Raw genomic sequence first — 25,218 nt, forward strand, 5'->3', positions numbered from 1 at the left:
TATGAGGGGACTGTGTATCCTCAGGGCTTGGCACTCACTTGCTTTTGGACTGGTTCGTGTCTAGGATCCTGATGGGCCACCAAGGATTCCGGAGCCCAGGGGAATGTGGGCCTGCTGCAGAGCCCTCAGGAATGATGAATGGCATGCTAGGCCCTGTTACCCGCACAGGGTCTCTTGTGGCTTCAGTGGGTGCTGGGAGGCAGGAAATTTGGGCATTGGAAAGAAGCAAAAAGCTGAGTTTGTGCTGGAACTGACAATGGAGGGGAGAATGAAAGAACAGGGTGCCCACCAAAGGCTCTGAGCTCCTGGGGTCTGGGACCCCAGAGTGCTGGGGGTGGGGCAACTGCCTCTCCCAGATGCCCCAGAAGCACGCCTGAGCTGTGGGGCGGAGACAAAAGCCAGAACTCTTTCTTGTGGTTTCCGAGTATTACCCATTCTATCCTTCATCCCCACTTTCTGCCTTATCTCTGAAGCCTGAAAGGCAGGAAAAAAGCAAGCCTGGCCCTCCTACCCTCCCAGTAAACACAACCACATTGCTCAGAAGAATTCCACCTCAGACACAGCCCAGCGACCCCCACCTCACGCCTCATCTTTCAGGCACAGAGAAACCCAAGCACGCAGACACATGAGTGCTGTGCCTATTCCCAAACAGGGAGCAAGTCTCCCCATGAGATCAGATTTCCCAGCCAAGAAAGTCACTGTGATGAAGCCACACATCCCCAGAGGAGCCAGAGCCAATGTCTTCCCTCTTCTCCCTAGCTACTGGTGACTTCTTTCCTCTGTCCAGATACCAACAGTAGGAGGGGCTGATCAGAAAGGGTGGAGTCAGGACAGGAGGGAGAGGTCCCCCAGCTACCTCCATGAGCCTCCTAGACCTTCACCCACTGGTCAGTGGTAGAACTGAGGCTTGAGCCTCCACCTCTGACTCCAGGGCCCACACCACTGCACTAGAAGTTTCTTCACCCACAGAGTGGTCAGCAAAGGTCTGGAGCTTTTGCTCCACAAAAACGAGAACTGTAAAGAAGTTGGTTTGTTCTAAAACAATTGTTGAGGTTCTACTCTGTGCTTATAACTATGTGCCAGAGACAAGGATTGAGAAAAACATGATTCCTTCTTTCTCAACTTAGAAAGATGGAGGGAGGGAGGAAGAAGGAATCTGTGAAACTTAAGCAAAGGAAGCTGAAGTGGAAACAAGACAGGAGAAGGAAAGTCAAGCCTGAGATACAGGCAGCAAGAGTGGTATAGAGGCAGGGAGAGGCCAGAGGCAAAGGCCGGAGAGGGCCCATGTTGGGGGGGAGACCTGCTGGGGAAGGGCACAGGGAGGCCATAGACCAGCTACTGGCTCCCATCCAGGGGCATCTGTCCACAGCTCATATTTTTCTGTCCAGTGACAGCTAAATGAAGAGAAAGCTAACTTTACAACCGCCCACTTCACACATAATGAATATGAATGGGTATCCCGGAGCCTGTTCCATGGGATTATCTGTGAGCTGACGGGTCCTCCCACTGACTGGGCCATCTCAGCCGCCTGTCCCCTGGCTGGGTCAGGGGCAGCCCTTCCACCTGCTTCCCATTAGCTGTGCCTCCCTCCTCCCCCACACCCTTCAGACACAGCCCCAGGTCTTCCAGAAGCCCCTGCCCCCAGTCTCACTCCACAGGTGACCTGAGACCTTAGTGTAGGCCCTGCATTTTCCCAAGGCCAGGCTGGGGCTCCACTCACTCCTAGGACAAGGAAGGGGAAGTGACCCCACCAGGAATCCCAATGTTAGAAGAGCTGCTGGGCTCAACCTCCCTTTGCTGAAGCTCTTCTCGGCCCCAGTGAGGCCCACCTCAAGATTCAGACTTTCAATCTTGGTCCTGGCATGGACCAAGTCAGGACTAGAGGGTTCTAGCCATGGAGCTCATCAGTCCAGGCTTCCTGCTTCAATAGGGCACTGGGAAATTCAAGAGGCATTCAATCCTCCCCCCACTTCCCCCAGCCCCTTCCACATCAACCTGAATTACAACCCCAAAGTGCAAACTCTCTATAGCCACAGATAGGAACAAAGCCCCAGAATGGCCAGAAGTGGGCAGACATTTCCCTGCACCAGCAAAGGGAGCACACACCTTACCCCTGCCCCAGCCTCCCCCTCTGGGCATCTGTGCCCAGAGCCTTTGATCCTGAGGCCTAAGGCCAGACCCACTCCCTTCCCATTCAGACTGAAGGCCCAGTCTCTCCTCAAGTGGGAGGATACTGGCTACGACCACAGGGACCTTCAGATGTCTACCTGTCCCATAAGAGAAGGAAGAGTCTGCAGTGTCCTATTCACCTGAACATCCAGGGTACCTAGGCACAAAGCCTAGTCCAGAGCAGGACTTCAAGGTATGACAGTAGGGTTGCCAGCTGTGGCTGGCTCTTCTTCCATTCAGAGCAGCGAACTAGGATAGAGTGTAGGCCTAAGATGTGGTTCTGCTCTTCAACATTTGGTTCTGGTCCTGGAAGGGGATTTATTTTCTAAGGAACATAGGAAATGGATGCAAATTCATAGGTTAGTCGTGCAAGGGCCATTAGCCATGCTAACAACTGCTACCAATTATTGTTGTCCCTTGCCAGCCAGGTATGTGGTTCCATTACCCATTCTTATTCAGCCCTCACCTCGGGGCTATTATGAAACCCAGTTTCACAGTTGAGCTAACTGAAGCATAGAGCTTGATTAGCTTCAAGCCTCTCAGCAAGTAAATGTCAGAGGCTGGATTGAAAGTCAGGGCTATCTCAATCCCAAAGGGAGCAAACCCCTTATTTTATAGCAACTGCCTGAGGCTGACTGCAACAAGTACCGAATGAATACAGCAGCCACTGCAACTGAATGGTCAGTTCATTAGATGACAGACAGGAAGTCAGCCTTGAAGGAGATAAGCCCAGTAGGTATGGCAGGGGGGGCTGACACAGAAGGCCTCTGGGAATGAGAGAAAGAAGTTAGGGTTCAGAAGATAAAGAGGGGGGAAAAAAAGGTAGCAGCAACCCCCAAGTTACCTTGAGGGCATCACAGTAAACTAGAAGGTAGACCAAGTCCAAGGCTGGGTGACCTAGTTAGGACCTAAAGCCAGGGACATCTGCCATGACTCTTCTGTGCCAGGGACCAGGATAGAGCAAATACTAAGTACTGACTGAGGTGAACAAATGGGCACACTGGTGGAATATGCTGGGGATGATTAGTATAAAGTGGAACACGTATATTGCAAGGGCCTGGGTGTAAGTTCTAGCTCTAGCCCTTATAAGATCTTGGGCAAGTTCTTTACCCTCTCTGGGCCACGGTCCTCTCATATGCAAAACAGGGATTGCAATGGTATTTCCCTTTCAGGCTTATTGTGAGAAATGGATATTCTACATAAAGTGTTTATAACAGTAGCTGGCATAGTAAATACTCAGCATTTGCTGAAAACTAAAGTAGAAAAATGTACGATATCGTGTCTGGCACTTGTTTGGCTTCCATTAAGTGGTACTCTTATGATTAATGAGGGACAGTTCCCATCTTCAAAGGGATATAAGCCTCAAGTAATGTGACCCTGTGTGGATAAGGAGCTCTGGACCACAACTGGCTTAGCAATAAACAATATTCTATGTTAAGCATTTATCAAGGGCTTTGTGTACCCCACCTATCTCATCATCCTGATGTGATATAATGACTGGGTGGCTCCAAAAGATATTTCTGCACAAGGACCTGGGTTCAACATACCACTAGCAAACTCTGCAGCTGTGAAAAGCCCCTTGCCCTCCCTGGGCCAGTGTCTGGGCCAACAGATGAAGGGATTCACTTGCTCAGGTTTGACAGTCCTGTGTTTTTTTCTGCAGGTTAGAGGAGAGATTGGGAAGTCAACAGAGAAGGGGACCAAAGCTTCAGGCCACGCAATTTCAGTGACCTGGTTGCATGCTGTAAGAATGTGAAGAAGCTATCTTTACCACATGGGAATCTCAAGATACATACTTCCTATCAGTCCTGGCCAAAAAAAAAAAAAAAAAAAAAAATCCATCACACACCCAAGAACAGTGTCAAACTCCTTTGTCCTGTGCAAGTTCCTTTGGGAAAAAGTGCCATTCAGTCATAGAGACGTCCCATCCCAAAGGTTTTGTGACCCTTGAGTGCACTGATGGCTTCTGTTTGGTGCTCCTAATTATGCTGCACAGCATGGCCAATCCCGAGTTTCAGCAAGCACCAAACCTATGCACCAACAAAGGGGACTTTCTCTGCAAAATGCTTCCTTTATCAGTCAAGACCCCTTTGAAGATTTAAGGCCTCATACATACTGCTTAGAAGTAAGATAAAGAACCTTCTAGCAATTTTGAAAAGGAAACAGTCCTTTCACCAGTAATGAAAATGGTAATATCCACTGAGGTAGAGGCCGAAAGTGGAGAGAGAGAGAGCCAGACTTGATTAGGGATCTGAGAGCAAATGTAGGTTCCAGGAGGCCTCAAACTGATGCCTACCTGCCTTAAGGTTTTCCTTGCTTCTCCCTCGGCCATGGGAAACTCCCCTAATACTCTTTCCCACTGTGAAGCTGGCTCCTGATGGTCTGTTTCCTGGGTTCTGAGCACCTAAATTTCCTCTCAATCTCAATCATGTGCCCCAGTGAGGGTCTGAGCAGCTGACCTCCACTATGACCAAGCATTGAAACTGGTTTGGTTGAGGCCAGCTCAGGGAGGGTTATTCTAAGAAAGCTGGGGCTCCCACCGAAACCATAACAAACCCAGGGTGCAGGAACACTCATAACTCCATAACCTGGAGCCCTGGAGCTGGGTTGGAGCCATCCAAGACTGATGTGGGGAGATGACATTTTGGAAATTTGTAGAAAGGCAGAAATGAGAATGAGAAAGGCAGAAATGAATGAGAAAGGCAGAAATCCTGACAGAGGACAAATGGGTGACCTATCAATGCTGGCAGAAAAAGCTACTTTTGAGATCTGGAGATTTTTAGAGGCCACATTTTCTGCAGACAAGGCCATGGGGATTGTTTTTGTTTCCTTTTAATGTAAACAGAATACACAAATACATTAAAAATCCCAACATGACACAAGAGAATACACACAGATTTATAGAGATATTTACAGGCCCTTGCAAACCCAGAAGGAAACAGGCACCTCTGGTTAAGGGAAGCCTCTCTCTCTACCTCAGTCCCATCCAAAAAATAAGGTGTGCAGCAGCTATAGTAGCCTCTGCTGTTGCCCCTGGATGAAACTGAGGCAGCGGCTGGAATGACATCAGAAACCTCCAGAGCACAACCAAGATGTCAACTTTCTGCTCTTGGCCCTAATATTAAACCCTTTTCCTTGGAAAGCTGACATGCCAAGGCTGCAGTCTTATGGAGAGTCAGCATGACTCTCGAACTCAGATGTGATGACAAGGGGTACCCACCCCTTCCCAGCTTTTGCCAGCCTTGGACTGACCTCAAAATGAGTTGCAACCAACCATGTCCAAGAGAGCAGGGTGGGAGTTGAGGGGAGGAAAAGAAGAGTGGATCCCAAGCAGAGATGACTGCTCAGGAGTAGGATGCTGGGAGAACAGAGGCCAACCACAGGCCCAGCACTGCTGAGGACACAGTGGGGCTGTGCTGCCACCTGGAGGTGGATGGGAGCACTGCAGCAATGACCAGGACAATCTCTCAGGTGTGTGATCACCCTTTGTTTTCTCACTGCAGCAGCTCTTCCCAGGAAATGGGCTTAGAGAAGACCTCCCTTTCTAACCAGAGGTCATAGTTCATCTGGAAGTCCTCAGGAAGGTCCACCCGCTGGCCCAAAACACTCTGCAGGCAGTTGTCCACTGGCAGGAAGTCAGGGTTGCTGTGGGCTCGGTCGTAGCGCCGGGCATTAAAGCGTTCAATATTGGCACGTAGGGCACACTCCTCTGCTTGGAAGTCCCAAGGCCGAGCATCAAGATCTGGGACAAAGCAAAAAAGCACGATTAGGAGCCCAGCCCTACAGCAGTTCTTCATGGGTTCCCTGAGGCTCAGAGGCTAGGCTGGCCAGAGTTGAGTGGGGTGATTGTTAACTAGAACCGTGACACCTTGAAGCCCATTCCCAGGAAGATAAGAATTCTTTCCTAGATATAAAGGAGAGTTAGGTCTAAGGAGAAAAGCCAGATCTGAGAAAGGCTTTTATTACAGAGATTATGTAAACCCAGAGAGGGAGAGCCACATGTGAAACACACTTCTCTGAAGATGAGGTTCTCCCTGGCTCTCTGGGGTTAGAGGCAGGAACCTGGAGATTCCCTCTCATCCTCTCTCAACTCCCTGACCAGGTACTGGGTGCCACCCTGGGCCCACACAAATTGACTGGCATACTGACAGTCATATAGCTACAGTGCTACATGCCAGGAACTGTATCATGGTAACAAGCAGACACAGAAGAGTAAGGGTACATGGGGGGACTGAGTAGATGGAACAGTACATACAGAGGGTCAGAAGTGGGAAATGACATGGCTAATATTTCAGAAGCAAGTACAGTCAGATTCCATCCATATCTATTGATGCTGAACCTGTAACTGAAGGGACATGAGAATCTGGATTTTGATATCCACAGGTGGTCTTAGAACCAATCCCTGGTGGATACCTGAAGGACTCCTTATACTCGGAACCCTGGGTGTGATGGAGTCTGGACTGACAGCCCTGGGTGTGATGGAGGTAATGAAGTTGAAAAGGAGGATCAGATTAGGGAGGGGGAGAGGGAAGGAAGATGAGTGAATCTCACCTGCTTTGCTTCAGAGTTCAACTCTAATTCTAAGGGAAATAGGAAGCTAACAAAGGATTTTACTCAGGAGGAGAGAGAACAGAATTTGTGTGTTGAAAAGATCACTAGGACTAAGTCTGAAGTGCAGATAGAGGGGAAGAAACTGATCAGAGAGCCAGTCAGAAGCTGTAAGAGTTTAGTTGTCCAGGTGCAGTGGGGATGATAAAGGGGTAGAACCTTAGTGACAATTTCTAGACATGGAATGGCTTGAAGGGGAGAGAGAGAGAGAAACAAAGGATGACTACAGATGCCTAACTTGGGTTGCTTTCCAAGTCTTCCCCAGAGCTCCCATCCTGATGCCAAAAAAGCAGGAGCTGGGCTTCCTGTTCTCTTCTGTTCCTTTCTAGGAAGCTCGGTAGAGAAAGGTTTCTGAGGTACCCTGGGCAGGGAATGAGCTATGTTACCTTTCCCCACACCTTATTCCAATTCTGCTTCATGTGTGATCTCACCATTGCCATATGCCCAGTCGTCGTTCAGCCGATGCCGCACCTTCTGGTAGATGGCAGACATTGTCTTCATGTTGCTCTTGCGCCACTGCCGCCCCAAGTACTTGGTTTGTACCTTGAGCAACTTCAGCACATACAGCTGCATCATGGCTTGTTTCACCTTCAGAGCCCGCTTCAAGATGGGTGCTGACTTGAACACCACCAGCATCTGGGTAGGGCACAGTGAGCAGTCTAGTTGAGGACAGAAGAAATTCGAGCACCACCATTTGCTGCTTCCAGGGTTATATAGACAGAGTGATGAACCATCTCAGTTTCCCTTGAACTGAGGAGTTTGCTGGTAAATGAGACATTGAGTGCTAAACTGGGAAAGTTCCAGACAAATCAGGATGGTCACCCTAATTATGGGTCACTTCGGAATCTAAAGAAAGCTATGGAGTCCTACCAGAACATCCCCATGTGTACCTACATATAATTTCAGAGAATTCATGGACCTCCCCATTCCAAAGGTATGCTGAGACTCAGGGTTAAGGAAGACCCCAAATCCTGGTCATGTTACCCATCAAGATTAAGAGGATGGAAAAAGAGCTTTTCTTTGAGTGTGGGTTTTTTTTTACAGTGCACAATGAAGCCTATTCTGGTTCAACTTGTCAAGAAGAAATCAGGGACCAGCCTTTAATATGTGAGGACATGGCTACAGCAGCAAAGCTAAGTGAGAAGGACAGGACTGCAGCAGCATGCCCTGTCCTCAAATCCCTTGCTCCCAGAGGGGAGGGGAAGGTACAGGTGTGGCACTCTTCTGTGAATTCCCAATTTCAGATGTGCCAACCACACTGACTCACCATTGTCCTTGAATGCTTCCATTTTGTCAGCTTGTTCAAGATCCGAAGCAGATTGATACAAGAAAAGAGATTCCTCCAGCAAAACTGGTTGTTATCACCTGCTTCCTATAGGTTAAACCCAGGAACAATCACAACCCTCATAGCTGCAGGGTTCTCAGCAGTTTCCAAAAGGTCCTCAACAAACTTGACACAAAAGACTAGGTGCCCATGCCTCTACCAGGAACTACCTCCTCTCAAAGAAGCCCAAGGGGAACACCACTCTAAACGTTGGCAGGGAATTAAGGGGGTAGTGAGCTTACTAGACTTCTTCTGCAGGAAACATGGGCCATAAAACTGGGGGCTCTGGTTTCAGAGTCTAGTATAGATGCTGAAGGAAGCAATTCTCCTAGACAAGCTCTGGGCCAGCTACCCCTGAAGATCGGCTCCCTGACTGATTATCCCATATATTCAAGTCCTTCCACTCTGGAAGGTCCCTCCCTCCACCCTCTGTGCACTTCTAGTGCTTTAAAAGCCAGGCACTCAGATGTGACCTCTGGTGGAAGGTCCTCTATCCCTGGGTTGGGATGGCAAACTTTGCCAAAGGGGAAGCTAGGGAGAGCCCAACCACTCACCAGACTCTCTGCAGTCAGCTCTGGCAGCTCGTTCACCACACAGTGAGGGTAATCCAGGACAGAAATGCTGCAGAGGCAAGAGAACCCACACATCCACCATGAACCAGGCCTGGATCTGGTGGAACATCTATGACTGAGATGGTTCCTGGCTCTTCTCCTTGCTTGTTAAAGCAGAAGGAGAGATCTACCTTGTTTGTCCCACCCCAAATTCCCTCACTGTAAGACAAGGACATATCTACTATAAGGGAACTTGAAAGGGCCTCCGGTGGGTGGACACTGATTTGTAATCTTATAAGGGATAGAGACTCTAGTGCAGCCTTTCCCATAGCAATAAATCTGGGGGGCTGGAGGGGAGATACAGCTCAAAGCAAATAATTTATGCTAAGTCCCACTCAAGATGGTGTCCTGGCTGGCAATTATCCCATGGTGTCTCCTATTGATAAGCAGGCACTCTCAAGTGCAGATAGTACTAGGTAGTATGAGTGCATTTGTGTGTGTAAGAGTTAGCAGGCAGGGCTATACAGTTCATACATTCAAGAGAAGGATGGCCCAGATGGTCTCTTAAAAAAAAAAAAACAGTGCTAAAGGGATAATGAAGGTACCACTGGAGCCCAGGTAAGAGCCCCCAGCTCATACACATACTGAAGTCATCTGTCACTAGATTAGTTAGACTCAGATTTGGCACACTGACTTTTCTTCAGGCAGGAGCCCTATCTTATTCATCATTATGCCTGGTGTCTGGCAGAGTTCTGGCTCAGAGGTACTGGAAAAATATTAGCTGAATGGACTCAGTGGGAGAGAACAGCTAGGAGCCTTGCCATCTGGCCATACCCACTCCTTCCTGGTCCCTGGTCCCCATCACCTGTTCTTGGCAGTGATGTAGGACATGATGTTTTGATTGAAGAATTTTAGGATCAAAGGGATACAGTTGGCAAACACCAAGTGCTGGGCCATGTATTCAAACTGAAACCAATAGAAAAAAACAAAACAAAAAGACAAAAAAGCATGTCCCTCAATACCTTACCCTCTTTCCTCTAGTCATACAAAGTCTAGATTAGAGGTCAGTGTCTTCAAACATTCATGTAGAGGTCAAGTGGGTCCAAAGGCCAACACCCCACTTTTTCAAGCTGGAGAAGCAATATTGCTTGAGGCTTCTGCCCAGCAGACAGGAAGGAAGGTCCTGCACGTACCTGATAGATGTGGTTCAACTTAAAGTGCTTCAGCAGCAGCAGAAGCAAAGCAGAAATGGCCTTAACGATGACCTCTTTGTGGCGATTCACATCCACTCCCAGCTTCATGCTTTGCAACACTGTGGTGCTGAAAACACAGGTGTGCACATGAGTTGCCGGCATGCACTGCACCTCTTTCTAAGTGCACACAGAGGAGATGGATTACTGAGTCCTCTGGGCAAAGGTCCCCATGGTCATCTCAGAAGTCAGATCTACTGCTTCAACCACCTCCCAAGCAATCTAACTCTGCACAGTTTATTTTTTCTCTGTGATGCCCCCAAATACATTCTTAGTCTATTTCTCTGCTGTTTTTTCCAACATAGATTTCCCCTTTTCAAGATCACCCCTAAACTTTAGCTGCTATATTCACCTGAATTCCCCAAAGTGTGTTCTGTAGCATTGAAAAAAAAAGTAGGGCTGGGGATGTGGCTCAAGCGGTAATGCGCTTGCCTGGCATGGGCAGGGCGCTGGGTTCAATCCTCAGCACCACATAAAATAAAAAATAAAGATATTGTGTCCGCTGAAAACTGAAAAAGTAAATATTAAAAAATTCTCTCTCTCTCTCTCAAAAAAAAAAGTAAATGGGAAAAAAGTAAAAAAAAATATGGAATAAAGTAAATAAAGTTTTTAAGTCAGATAAATTTAGGAAGCACCAAGTTAAATCAGTTTCTTAATTCAGGACTTTTCATTGTAAATCTGAGTAAGAAAAAATACAATATTTAACTCTGGAATCTTTTTTCCCAAGACTATCAAGATGGCCTAGTGTTATGTGATTCTCCCTTTTGTATTTGCCAGTCCTGCCTCCTCCCTCACCTGACCATTACTGCCAGACATCAGGGCCACAGCCACCAGAAAGGTGAGCTAAGAACTTGGCAGCACTGGCAGGTAGACAGGCTGATTAGGTGAGGGCCCCCCTCCTTCTTAATGTGGAACACAAGCTTGGTTTGTACTCACAAAGAGAAGAGGTAAGCCCAGGGAGGAGGAACCCTTAGGGCTTCACTCTATTTCATGAGACATTTTCCAGGATTCTGCCAGTTCACTGGCCAATGGGAGACTCCATACAGGAACAGACAGCTATGACTGGCAAACTACCCAGAAACTGACCCTACCATTCCAGGTATCCCAATTACATGGCTTTGGAGGTAGAGCTCTGGAAAATGTCATAAGCTACTCTATCCACTTACAAAAGAGGAATGACTTTTCCAATTCACCCAGGAGTTCACTCAGTAGCAGAGTCTACACTAAAATCCAGGCCAATGGGTCTAAAATCATCTCCCCAACCAGTGAAACTACTGAAGTCAGTAGTGAGTCAGAAATACCCTCAAGTTAACCTGCAGGGAAGTCAGGACCAAAACAGAAACCAACCTAAAAACTATTTGCCTTTTGCCCTCTGCCCCCAACCTGCTCCATTCACAGGAATGACACTCACGGCATTTCTTCAGGTAGGACATCTGCTAGGATGTTGATTGAGTCTGTTTTGGCTTTTGAGGTGGGAGCTGCGGCCAGCAGAATCTTCAGGAGAGCAATCTGGGAAGAACAGACTGCTCAGACACATGTGAGAGCCCAAGATCAGGACAAAGTCCAAAGAAGCAGTGTTCCTATAGGTCCTCAGGTGGTAGGAGCCTCAAGAAAGGCTGGCCAGTGAGGTGGGAAAGGGATCCCACTGCAGGTACCTACTGGTGGCTACTGAGAGGGATCCTGCACACCCAGCACTCACCATATACTGAGGCAGACTGGGGAGCAATCCTTGGTAGAGGGTTTCTGCAGGGACTTGTTCAACTTCCTCTTCTCCCTTTTAACACAAAGAGTACAAACACAAAACTCCAGTCCAGGCTACAATCTCCTGAGCCAGCTTGCTAGCTGGCTGGAGAATTCTTAAGTTATCAACGTAAAGAATGACATTGGTGATAATGACAGCAAAATGCACACAGGCAGTACACTAGATGCTTCACTTAATAATAACTCACTTAATCCTTATTATAACCCTGTGGAGAAGGCAATAGTATTCCCATTTACAGGTAGGGAAACAAAGCAGAGAGAGAGATAGGCACATGCAAGTTGCCACCCACTGACTGGTGGAGCTGGTACTCAGAATCAGGTGCCTGGCTCAGAGCTTGCACTCAATGTTAGACATGCACCAGGCACAGGGCTGAGTCCCAACACAGGACCTACGGACATCTGGGGACCCTGTGGGCAGAAGGCTGCAACTCACCCCTGAGAGAGGAGAGCGAAGGTACTCCTCCTCCATCTGCGCCTGGACCTCTGCAATCGATGTGTACTTGTGCTGGGTAGAGACAGGAGAGGGGGCACTGGGGAAAACAGCCCTTGAGCTCTGACCACACTCCCTATCCCTTGGCAACGACCCATACATTTTTCTTCACACATGGTCTTCTAGAAGAGGGCGAAGTTACCACAAAGACCCCCAACTAAAATTTCAAACCCAAAATATTTCTGTAGGTGAGAACCAGGATAAAAAGCCCACAGTAGATTAGAGAAAAAAAAAAAAAAAAAAAGAGGGAAAAGCGCTTCCAGGTAGCTACAGTGATATAAAAAAAAGCTATTAAAAGCAAAAACAAGTATATACTAAAAAAGCTTAGCTGCAGAGGCTGGGGTTGTATCTCGGTGTAGAGGATTTGCCTAGCATGTGTGAGGCATTGGGTTCAATCACCAGCACCATGTAAAGATAAATAAATAAAGGCATCGTATCTATCTTCAACTAAAAATATTAAAAAAGAAAAAAAAAGCTTAGCTGCACAGACACCACTTGTTGCTACAAATTTCAAAAATGTTTCCAAAATATACAGTTAACACTCTAGATATAGGGGAGCACACTAGGGGAGACAGCTCTTCCCCACACTGGATGTCACCTCCCATGTGGAAGGTTTAACACTCTGGTCTTTCCCTGCCCCTTCTTCTTACCCATTGCTCTCCTCTGTGATTGGGGACTATGGGACAGAAACAGGACAGTCTTAGCCTAATCCCTTTCTCCATCCTTGTTAGAATTTGCTGGCCTGCCTGCTGAGAACTGACAGCTTGTCCCCTTCCTACTCCTCCACCAATCCCAGCAGGGCCTTCCAGCCCTGCCTGGGACTGGGTATATGAGCCTGCCTAATTCTGAAAGTATGATATTTGGAAACTAAATATGGTTTTCTTAAGCCTCATTCCTCAATTGCTCCATGAGCAGAAAAAGCTGGCTCTGCAATTTTCATCTGCCTATTCCTCTATCTGCCTACTCCTCTACCTGAAAATGTGGGCAAGAAAAAGGGTTTTGCTAGACCCCTTAAAAACCCAATGACCGGCAGGTAAAATACTCTCTAATGAATGGCTTAGTGCCAAACAAAAACCTAGCTTCAAGCCATCAAACCTATGAAGAGCTGCTTCCCAGGCTGCCCTGTTCTGGCTCTTGTTGGCAGGCAGACAACAGTCCTGAAAAGCTGTTCCCTCAGGCTGGGCTCACTTTACTCACTGGGGATCAAACAGACCAAAGGCTCACCCAGAGCCACTTACCTGTTTCAGAGTCTTGATGCTTTCGTGGATTGGCCTGGGCAGCCCCACCACTGTGTTGGTGTCACTGGAGAACAAAGAAGGCCTGTGATAAGCCTTGACACCAATTCATCCGGGTCCCCACACACCAAAGGCCAGGAGAATGAACTTTGAAAGAAACTCAGATTGCACTTACCTGCCTAGAGTGTAACCTATGAATTTGCTGCGGCTGGACTCGAGGAACATCTCAATGTCCTTCTCTCTGCCAAAGGAAACAAGAAAGGTTTTAACAAACACTACTTTAAGGTGTCTCAGTTAATAGAAATAGAATATCCAGAAACTGTGAACCAGGAGAAGGAAAAGTCTCTCAATTATTTTTCCTTTTCAAAAAGGATGAAAAATCAGAAATTCTTCAGCTATTTTGTTGTTCTTGATAGTTTTGTTGAGTTAACAAGCTACAAATATGTGCAACTATTTTACTCATAAAATTAAGATGATAGATACATCAAACTTCAAAGCATACTTTTATTCAGACAGTACTAAATCTTTCAATAGGCTTTCTTAAATATTTAACATTCTTAAACACAGACATATAAACCACTGACTTTTCATGTGGGTCAGTTTCCTGTCTCAAACAATGCACACTTGCATTTTATGATGACCTATTCTGCATTCACTTCACAGAATACTGAAAACTGAAGTTTTATCTGGATTAATAAAGTGATTTTTATATCTTTTCATATGCTCCTCTATTTCTTAAATTACTTCCCATCAAAAAAAGATACCATTTTTGTATCTCCAGGTATCCTCCCATTTGTCAATTCACCCCCATATATCTCAAATATCTTAATTATGGTTCTGAGGAAACCCTTCCTGAATCTATTATTTTTCTGTCTAGCATGTACAAGGCCCCCAAGTTCTATCCCCAGCACTGAAAAAAACAAATGAACAAATACATACAACTTCAGGATAGGCAGGAATCGATTTGCCCAAATAATTTTTACTTTTTTCCTTATTCTTCTTCACTAGCAAGTCTGACCAAATGCTAACTCAGATTACTAACTTGGAAGCCATATAAGGGCTACTTTGTGAGAGACCAAGGCCAACCTTAGAAGTCCCGAAGACAACACAAGGTACTTTAAGAGAGCCTTGTCCCAAAGCCAATTTCAGCCTAGCCCAACAAAGGACCATGCATAGGGACTCAGGCCAGATGCTGGCCTCAGGGTGTGAAGGCTCTGGCTTCAGAAGCCAAGTATGTTCTGGAAGTCTGAGACTCACCTGACCTTGGGAGCCCATGGAAGCCCCTTTGGGCAGGTAAGCCTGTCAGTCTGGGGGTGTTGTAGTGGGGGAGGCATCACCTCATCACGCTCAAGGGGGAATGTCTCCCCCTCCAGACTGTTGTCATCGTCATTCTCCTCTTCTTCTTCTCGAGAGTCATCAGCCTTGTAAGGATCACGCTCATTGAAGGCATCTAAATTGTCCTGTTTTATCAGAGCCTAAAAACAAAGGGAAGGGAGGTGAGGAATCCAGAGCCAACTGACAAGATGGAAAAAGGAAATGCAGGGAGTGTGGCTAGAACACAGAAAGATGTCAGGCAGAGAGTTGAGAACAGTGGAGAACCCAGAGAAGTAGTCAAAACTGGAACCAAATGACAAATCATTTTTTGCTCTAACCCCTCAAAACTGCCATGTCCTGAGTACCACTGTACACTGGGTCTGGGATGAAGATAACATCCCTGTTGTGGAGGCATTTGTTGATCAGAGCAGATTCTCAGCACCTACTCCTCCAAGGACAATGCTGTTGCCTGTGTGTATCTCTAGAGCCCTCAGAGTCCCAGGACTTTCTGTTACCTTACCTTGTGCTCCCGACGGCCCCGTTTCTGCTGCTGCTCAATCAGGTCTGAGGCAGATGCTGGTGGGGAGGCAGCTCTCATGTTGCGGATCACTTTGATGCTGTCCTCAGGCAAAGGAGGTAGTCCCAGGAGGGTACGCTTCTCAGCCTTCATGCTCTGCAGCTCCTCAAAGCCACCCAGTGTGCACTGCATCAGACAGGGATGCAAAGCCAGGGTCATAATGTCCATCAGGTAGGTCCCTGATCATGGTGTCAGACTCAAAAAGCACAAGTGACATCATGATGACCTGTCTTTACAGACACCCACACATCCTCTGAACAAGGAACTAAAGCTACCCCCTAAAGGAGAATCCAGTGACTCTGGCAAGGGAGAGGAGAAAAAAACAGCAAAGAAAGAGTAAAATACCAGTTGATGGAACCTAGTGCACACACTTAACTCTCTACATGTGACAACTCTCTACATGTGACATATTCTTCAGTTCTAAAAAGCAGCAGACTGGAAACCCCATCCCTTTCAGTTTCTAGAAAAGCTAGCAGATGCTTGCTTTAAAAGTTGTGTGTGCCAGTTGTCAAAGTCCAACTAGAAACATACTGTTGGTTGTTCAAATTAAGAGGACGGGAGGACAAAAACATCTAAACATCTCCCTAAAAGCCCAAACTACATTTTAAGCTACTTAGTATCATTGTCCCTGAGCAACTCAGCTTTTCTTTGGCTTCAGTGAGGCTTTGTGAGGAACCAGCAGGATGTGTGGCCAAGATAAAACATGTAGATGACTTCTAAGGGGCCTGAAGCTCCCTAATCCCTGGCTGCAGAAAGGGACAGGCCTTCGAGAGAGAAGCATCCTCCTGGAGGAAAGGGCTCCTGATTGGCCAAGGTGGCTGCTGACAATACCCCCAAGCCAGCCCCTGCCCCATGCTCTCCCCAGCTAGGCAGTTTCATACCAGACCCTGAGGAAAACAGAGGCTAGCTCAGGGCTCATCCTGGCTTCTCTTAAGTGACATCTGATAGAAAGGAAAGACCCCCCAACTATACCAGCTTTAATTGCCTCAAATCACTTTCCAAACTCCAGGTGTGGGAGGTGATTTCTGAGAGGTGCCATGTCTGGGGTGAAGCTATTCTATGACTGAGAAAATAGCATCAAGGGGTCAGGAAGCCAATCTATTTTGACTCAAAAGCTGTTTTGGCTGTTGGGGGCCAAAAGACATTTCTTTTGTCACCTCCTTTTAGGAGCTTTTTATAATTTAACACCAATGGGGTTACATTTTCACATAATTCAGCATTCAAAAGCAAATGTAGTCATTTCTAATTATCCATGGGGGACTGGTTCCAGGACCCCTTCCCAAACCCCTCCCCCAGGTGGTTACCAAAATCTGCAAATGCTTAAGTCCCTTATATAAAATGGTGTAATACTTGCATATAACTTAGGCACATCCTCCTGCATACTTTAAATCATGTCTAGATCACTTATAATATTTAACACAAAGTAAATGCTACATAAACTGTTGTTATACTGTATATTTCAGGGAATGATAAGAAAAAAGTTTACATATTCAATACAAATACATTTCCCCCTAAATATTCTGGATCCGAGTTGGCTGAATCCTTGGATGTGAAATGAATGGCTGACTGTACAAGGTATCCCTCCTGTCCCATCCCCAGCACCTGAGAGTTCCCCCTAAGAAGGTGCTCACCAATACTGTCTTCCAGAGTAGCAAGAGAACTTTCTTCATGGGAAAGTGGGGAGCATGGCCACTGCAAAATTTGGTCACCATCCCAAACAGCATGATGGCAAATGGCTCATTGTTGTACAGCGGGGAGCCTGGAGGTAACCCAAGGGCATCAGAACCACAGGCAGCAACAAAACCCTCCCAAAGCCCTCTAGTCTCAGCTCCCAGGCAGGGCCTCTAAGAGGATCCCCAGGGCCTTACCCAGCTCGCCTCTGAAGGTCTGTCGCATTGTCCTCCACTCAGCCTTGTCGCCCTCATACTCCTGGTGAACATTCTCCACAATCAGGTACATGATGTTGAGCAGAACCCTGAGCACAAGAGCCAGCTCATAACGGAGTAGGACAGGGGACAAAGGGGCACCCTTGGCTTCCTCACATCCCAGCTAACACAAAAATATCTGTGTACAAAGGCTAGCTGGTGGAGGAAGGCTGTAATGCAAAGAAAACTAAGAAAAGTGACAAGCTGTGTCTTCCACCAAGCAAAAGAATGCTAAAGGATTTCCCTCCTCATGCTTCCTTCAGAGTTTCATTGCTCTGGCTAGGACCAGATCTTACTCTGCCTTGTATTTCATATCTAAAAAAGTGCTTACTCAAAGCAGGTGCTTACCAAGTGATTGTGGAATAAATGAGTATGAAAAAAAGGCCAAAAGAACTTACTGACCTAAGCTTCCTGGAATGGGAAAACCAAGGAGGTGTGAGTGAGTTATGGGGGTCAAAGCAGGACAGGAGCACAGCAAGAACAAGAAGAGTTTACCATAATGGAGTGGAAATCAGGAGGTGACACCAAGGGACCTTAATACATGGGGAACACCACAAATATCCAGTCTGAAAAGTTTCCAAATTCACCAAAAGAGACAGATTTCAACCCTCAAATGTAGAAAGGTGATCTGATTCCTCAGCAGTTACTATTACTTCCTGTGAAGCCATGAAACATTGTGAAGTGGCTAGAACTAATGAGTGTAGATAGGAATCAAGCTGTGCACATGAGAAGGTGGGAGGCCAGGGAGCAACATTACGTTTCATTCAAATGTAAAATACTCCACAAAAAGTCTTAGTAGTGTGGGCTGGACTTAACTGTGGCTCTTAAGTATCTTGACCATGGATTTCCTCTATTTTCTAGACCTCCGTCATAGGTAAAGCCTTCAGCAGGACTAACTACTCACACTGAGCCCATCACACCTGCAGATTAGTATGTGCAGAAGGAATGCACCCACAGTCAGGAAACCCAAAGACACCCTCCCACACTCTGCTCTGAGCTCATTCTCTGGCTAAAGCTCAAGGTGCCCAGGTTTGCTGCTTGCTTCACCTCAGGTCTGTGCTGTCAGCCAGGGAGATGGCAGGCTTCCTCACCGCACTGCTGCACGCAGCACTGTTGCTGCAGGAGAGATACAAGAATCAGCACTTTTGCCAGCAAAGCAGTGATAAGTGATGCCCCATAAGAATGAACTGTCTCATGGGGGAACCAAATGTTATGGTGTGTGCTTAGACTGCATAAGAGGTGACAGAACAATGGTTAGGAACTTAGGCCCTGGACCAGACAGCCAAGGTTTGAATCCTGACTCTAATACTTACTATGTACATTTAGCCAAGGTATCCAACTTCTCTGTACCTCAGTTTCTTCATTTATAACATGGGGGTGATAATAGTAGCCATGTCATTAACATGAATCAGTACATGTGACATCCTGAACAATGCCTGGGGCGTGTAGCATTCAGTGTTCTTAATTATTATTACTGAAGGCATTACTCTTAAATGAACAGCAGTTGACCTACTCAGTGGACAAGGGACAGGCTAAAGTAGGCTTGAGCCCACATGTCAGACTTGTATCTGACCTCCTACCAAAAGGAAAAGTCCAAGGAAAATACAGGGTTCAAAAAGGAGTTCAAAATGAGAAGCTGTCTGACTGGTGCATTAGGCCTGGGCAGGAAGCTCCAGTGTTAGGGAGCTGCAGGAACCTGTCATTAATCTTTATTAGTCTTTAAGGTGTGGTTGAGCAACTTCCTCATTATTCAACCCCTGCTAGTCAAAACAGCCTGGAACCAGACCCTCAGCCCCAGGTAGCCCATTTACCCTTCTCAAAGTCAGTCAGTCTGCCAGTTCTGTCCCCCTTCCCCTTCCTTGCTTTCCCTACTCAAGCCCTGCAAGCAGAGGTGCTCACTCTATTTCCATGTTGAGGAGCTCCACCAAGGCATTGAACGTGCCCACCTCCAGGAGCAGAAAGATGTTGTAGCGCATCCAGAACTGCACCTCAGCTTCTGAGCCGCACTCCCCAAAAGTTCCTGAAAACACAGGGCAAAGTTTGCCAAGCAACTCCACACATTTGACTGAGCTACATCACTGGCAGAGGTACCAGGGGTCCCTGAGGAAGTCCACACAGTACCTTGGGCAACATAGAGAATTGCTCGGGCCACCTTGAGTCTCTTCTCCCGGGCAGTGACTTCCAAGCCATCCAGGAGCCTCATGGCATGGGTACGGTGCTGGTTGGTGTCCAACTCGGTCCACTTCTTGTCTGTCACTGCAGGGCAAGAGATCAGTTATATCTCAGCCCAGAAAAATCCTCACAATGGAATGAATTCAGTGTTATTCCTCAGGATTGGTATCACTACAGGACCAATATACTCCCTATGTAAGGAATATGGTCACAATGCTACTCTATGAATTTGAATTTCTCAGAAAGTGTGCATAAGGCCCACTCTAAATGTTATATCTAGGATGATTTAAGGTCATTCATATGACTAAGATAAACCCTACAGCTCTCCTGATGCAAGGTGAAGGGAATCAAAAAGTCTCACCATGGATCCGGAAGTCTTCCTCAAAGCACTTCCGATTCATCAGGAATTCTGGCCCTTCTGTGTAGCTGTAAAGCTCTGTCAAGAACAAATCTCATCATCAGCTGCTCCACGACTACATTCCATACCAAGTCTCACATGAAGCAGGGTGAGTAAGGCATTTGTTTCCAATCCCAGCTCTGTTCCTTAATCACAGGGACTCTTGGGCTATATTCTCTATGACTTAGTCGTCTGAAGTACACAATGGACAGAATGGTGACCTGCCTCATAGCTTACAACCAGAAAGTCAGTGAAGTATAAATCTGAGCACTTCGGGGCTGGGGATGTGGCTCAAGCGGTAGCGCGCTCGCCTGTCATGCGTGCGGCCCAGGTTCGATCCTCAGCACCACATACAAACAAAGATGTTGTGTCCACCGAGAACTAAAAAAATAAATAAATATTTAAAAAAAAAAAAAAAAAAAAAAAAAATCTGAGCACTTCAGTCTGATGTGTATCTATCCCACCATGCCAGCAGCTAACCATCACCCTAAACACAGGTCTCCCAAGTGCTACATTCTGAGTAGAATCTATATTATGAGGGCTGAAAAAACAACTCACACTGATCACTTTGCACATGAGCAACAATGGCAGCAACAGATGTGCACAGATGCAAGCACATTTACCAGCATCCCTCATGACCCATTGCTTTAAGAGAACACTGTCAGGGCGAGGGTATGTGTTCAAGGAGCATCACGGTCCCACACTGGGACTGGGCTGACAACAAATAGATGCTTCATAAAAGTAAAGGGCAATTCAAAGTTATGAGATATGCAGAGCTTGAATCTAATAATTAATACTTGTTTTATACATGCCATTGAGAGATCTAACTAGGTAAAACAATGAACTCCAAAATAATATTCATTCTTAATTTTCTTACAGACCAAATAAGAAAAAACTACCCTCAAATAACATGAAGCATTTTTTCAGGTAAAAAATGCTTTACCTGAGAGCTCCGCAGCCCATTTGTCTGTGTCAGCATATTCAAACTCCAGGTCTGGAGACTCAGAATAACCCTGTTGATAAAAGGAGGGAGCTTTCCGTGAAAGATTATCCTGAGTGGTTTCCAAAGGAAAAACAAATATGCTTCAAGAGACACTGCTATATTATAGGATATCATTGCCTCTACTTTTTTTATGTTTATCATACTATTTTTTATCTCTGGGATAGCCCAATTCTCACTGTTAAACCTTCTCAGAACAACTAATACTTTGTTTTCAGAGCACTTATCAAAATTTATAATTATATACTGATGTATTTGTTTAGTGTCTGCCTTTCCATGAGAATAGCAATTTTGTCCATTTTATTCACCAAATCATTCCACAGTTGTCTAGCAAGGTACCTGGCCGGAACGAATGAGAGAATGCATGGTTTACATTCAAATACATACATGTTCAATGAACAAACATAAAGCTTCTACTTTGTGCAGGGAATGATCACTCCATATAGTGGTAAAAAATCCAGAAGCCTCACTTCTTTCTGGCTAGTAGGTTATCAACAGTTCTGGACAAAGTGAGTACTGAAACCCTCAGCTTTCCTGCCCATGTCTCAGATTTCTGTGACAAGTGACAGGGAAGGCAAAAATGGAACACATTGGTTTCCCTCCCACACAGAGGAGAGAATATGCCAAAAACAATTTTTTAATGCTAGAGACAGGTGATCACTAATAACATGCCATCTTGGATGCTCTGTACTGGGAAGAAAAATGAAGTGAGGAAGAGACAGGTAAATTCTTAGGTTTAATTAAGATTTACTCCAGGGGCTGGGGGGTGTCCACTCAGTGGTAGAGCAACTGTTTAGTGTATACAGGCCCTGGGTTCAATCCCCAGCACCACAGAAAAAAGGTAAAGAAAGAAGTTGGGTGCAGTGGTGCACACATGTCAATCCCATCGACTCAGGAGGCTGAGGCAGGAGGATCACAAATTCTAGGCCAATCTGGGCAACTTAGTGATACCTATATTAAAATAAAATAAAAGGGCAGGGATGTTGCTCAGTGGTAGAGTGCTTGCCTGGCAATATGGAAGCCCTGTGTTCAATCCCCACTACCACAAAAACAAATAATAGTTTAAAAATTAAATAAAAAGTTTAAAAATTTACTTGGGAAGACAAAGACCACTTACAAGCAAGAACTCTACTTCTTTTTTTTAAATTTTTTTTTAGTTGAATAGACACAGTACCTTTGCTTTACTTATTTATTTTATGTGATGCTGAGGATCGAACCAGTGCCTCACATGTGCAAGGCAAGCACTCTACCACTGAGCCACAACCCCAGTCCCTCTACTTCTTTTTCATAGACAATAGTGTACACTTTCACAAGTTACTGAGCATCAGTTTCTTCATTATGAAATGGGGATGATAAAAATCTACTTTGAATGTTTTTACAGACTGATTAAAATTATGTAGCACAAGAGCTGGGGTTGTGGCTCAGTTGTATAGTGCTTGCCTAGCATGTGTGAGGCACTGGGTTTGATCCTCAGCACCAAATTAAAAATACTACTACTAATACTACTACTAATAATAAAGTTATTATGTCCATCTACAACTAAAAATATTCTTTTTAAATTATGAGGCACGAAATAAATGGTCATCAAATGTTAGCCTCCTTGTCCTCCAGATATGATTAGGCTCCCAAAATACTGACAAGAGAAAGAGTGTATTATAAGTAACTCTAAGTCATGAATTTAATAGATAGGTCTCCCTGTCTGTTTGACTGGCCTTCCATGTGTTGAATCTATGTGGATATTAAAGGGTAGAAAGAGAAATTAAAATGCATCATAGAGGTTAGGAGTGCAGGTCAGTGACAAAACAATTACCTAGCATACACAAGGCCCTGAATTCAATCCCCTACACCACTAAATAAATAAATTGCAATAAAGAATATTTTTATCTGACCATTCATGGCCACTTATGAAAATGTAAAACTATTTTTTAAAATGAGGGTTGTAGGTGTAGCTTAGCAGTAATCACTAGGCCCTGGGTTTGATCCCCAGCTCCACATACACACACAGATAACTCCTGCTAGTGGGGTGGCACATGCCTGTAATCCCAGCTACTCTGGAGAGTAAGGCAGGAGGATCAGAAGTTTGAGGCCAGCTTCAACAACTTAGCAAGAACTTCAGCAACTTAGCAAGACACTGTCTCAAAATAAAACATAAAAAGGACTGGGGTGTTAACTCCCTAAAACAAAACAACAACAAAAAAATCCCTTAATGATCAGAAGATGGATTCACCCTCACCAATTTCCTAATCCTCCACACTTGAAAAACTGCTGAATAGACACCACTGATGTCCCATCATCCCATCATGGAAAGACTCATAAATGGTTGGCTTCTTTGCTTCTTCAATTATTTACTTAAAACTCAAGGTTCCGCTATTTGGGGCTTGCCCATTTTTCACATTTTACTAGAGGAGTGGGCTTACAACAACCAAAAAAAAAACAGATGATTGAGAGAAACTGATTGTATAGGTCTAAAGACAGTATCCTCATTCTTTGGTATGAGCTGGAACATCATGCTTGGACAATGAGGAACTCCCTCTCATTAAATAACGCCAGACTGTTGATCAGCCTAGGAGCTGACTCAGGTGAAGAGGACCACATAGTAAGTACTCTGGGAACAGGCTGATTAAGAAGCCCTAAAACTCTGCAAAGTGTGTCTTCATTCACGAATTCTGCAAAGGGAAGAAGTGGGAGGAATTTTAACTTAGGGCGAGGTGAATAGTCTGCTCCAGACTACGGTGTCTCAATAAGAGGAGGCAGGGCTCACTTAGAAGAGGAGGGAATTCTGCGCCCTAAAGTATGTTTTAAAATGTGTATTTCTGATCTTCAACGGCTCAGCATCAGTCGCACTGGTAACATCAAACACTAGGCACCGTCTGCCCGTTTCCTTAGCCTGCATTAGTTAAATCGGAGGGACGCGGGATTATTTCCCCTGCTACTCTCGCAACCGCTGTCCACGCAGCTCTAGTATTGATAATGGGCCCTGTTCGGCTTCTAAGCGATTTCTAAACCCATATTTATGGTCTCTTTCCTGCCAATACGCGCGATCCACCGCACGCCCAGGAACAGAGGCCCAAGATAATTAGGGGTTGGGGGCGCGGCTGCCGACCTCCAGGGCACCGGCAGACCCGCGGCTCTTCACCCTAGGACGGGACTGGACCAGAGGCCCCGCCCACGCCCCAGGCCCCAGGCAAGCAAGCGGGGCGATCAGTGGCTTCAGTCACAGTGGAGGAGATCGCGGCTGGGGTCCCGCCTTCACGCCTCCATCTCCTGGAGCTGCAGCCTCTCTTGAAACTCCTTTTGCTATAAAGTGACAACTCCCCGACCCGACCCTCCAAGCCCTCTGGCAAGACCAGCTTGGCCCTGAAACGGCCCGGGACCCCGCCGCCGCCCACTCAGTGCTGGCCTCTCCCCCGCCAAGCTCCTGACCTCCGAGTCTTTGCGCTGGTTGCGATTGAACTCTCGGGTTTTGCCCCCGGGCAGGAGGCCCCCGCCAGCCCGCGGTGCCCCTGGTGGAGGCTGCGCGGTTACGGGCGGCGGAGGTGGCGGTGGCTGGGGCTGCTTGTTGTTCACAATCAGCGGGCCAGGAACACCGGCTGCCGGCTCCATCTTGGCTGTTCCACACCCCCAGCTCAATTCACGGATAGTTGCAGTCATGCAATTCTCGCGTTAGTTCCTCCAGGAAATTTCTCTGGTTGCCATATTGAGTGTGGCGGCAAGCTCTGTAAGCCATCTTGGCTTCTACACACTTCCCGAGATTCCCACTGCCAGAAAGCGCTCCCTTTTTTGTTATATTCAGTTTTCCCCTCCTTCCAATTCCATTTAGATGCCATTTTATATATAACAACTCATTTAGTTCCTTAAATCTAGTTGCCCGTCTAATATCACTTTGCACTTATCAGGGTCATATCCTTGTAGAAGACATGGGAAATGTAGTAGTGAACAAAAGGATAGGATCCCAGCCTTCATGGAGTTTACATTCACATGGGGGAGATAATGCAAACAATGAATAAATACATTTTTTAAAAAAAATATTTTTTACTTGTAGTTGGACACAATACCTTTATTTCACTTATTTATTTTTATGTGGTGCTGAGGATCGAACCCAGGGTCTCACATGTGCAAGGCGAGTGCTCTACCACTGAGCCACAACCCCAGCCCCATAAATACAGTTTTGACAAAAAACTAATCATTCTGCTAATCATGCATTCAGTAAGCATTTAATAAATGTCTCCTGTGCTCCGGCAAGTGGGATAGAATGGGACACTAGTCAAGTTTCTACACTGATGGTACTTTACAGTGCTTGGTGGGCCGGACAGTAAACAATTATATATATTAGGGAAATAATAAGAGAAGAAGGAACAGAGACTATGGTTACTGGGTACAGGGGTGTAGGTGAATAATAACTACTCATGTACAGTAGGATAACCACGCTTGACAATTAATGACTA

General features: G+C 46.1%; 1 protein-coding gene across 1 annotated transcript; it reads right to left on the reverse strand.

Moving 5' to 3' along the window:
* Nucleotides 1–4,985: 4,985 nt before the first annotated feature.
* Strip1 (striatin interacting protein 1) lies at nt 4,986–24,393 on the reverse strand. The gene is made up of 21 exons (XM_046467151.1): nt 24,197–24,393; nt 20,717–20,786; nt 19,738–19,812; nt 19,326–19,460; nt 19,104–19,224; nt 18,252–18,320; nt 17,148–17,254; nt 16,911–17,038; nt 15,223–15,405; nt 14,646–14,863; nt 13,564–13,629; nt 13,392–13,455; nt 12,097–12,168; nt 11,602–11,676; nt 11,314–11,411; nt 9,846–9,972; nt 9,518–9,618; nt 8,656–8,722; nt 8,045–8,149; nt 7,209–7,413; nt 4,986–5,911 (listed from the first exon to the last, which is right to left on the reverse strand). The coding sequence occupies exons 1-21, from the start codon at nt 24,374–24,376 to the stop codon at nt 5,664–5,666; spliced, it is 2,514 nt and encodes an 837-aa protein (XP_046323107.1). The 5' UTR covers nt 24,377–24,393; the 3' UTR covers nt 4,986–5,663.
* Between the last annotated feature and the right edge of the window lie 825 nt (nt 24,394–25,218).

This window comes from Marmota monax, unplaced genomic scaffold (assembly GCF_021218885.2).
Source record: "Marmota monax isolate L192 unplaced genomic scaffold, Marmota_monax_Labrador192_F-V1.1 WCK01_AAM20220418_F8-fsc00181, whole genome shotgun sequence".
NCBI classification, from domain to species: Eukaryota; Metazoa; Chordata; class Mammalia; order Rodentia; family Sciuridae; genus Marmota; species Marmota monax.

Bases quoted from the DNA above. Each gene is read 5' to 3' on its own strand.
- Strip1 (XM_046467151.1), bottom strand. From the start codon at position 24,376: ATGGAGCCGGCAGCCGGTGTTCCTGGCCCGCTGATTGTGAACAACAAG. The intron at 17,255-18,251 runs GTGAAGCAAGCA...TCTTGTGCTCAG, and splicing joins GCTGACAGCACAGACCTGAG to GGTTCTGCTCAACATCATGT. The intron at 14,864-15,222 runs GTAAGGTAACAG...CTTTGTTTTTAG, and splicing joins GGGGCCGTCGGGAGCACAAG to GCTCTGATAAAACAGGACAA.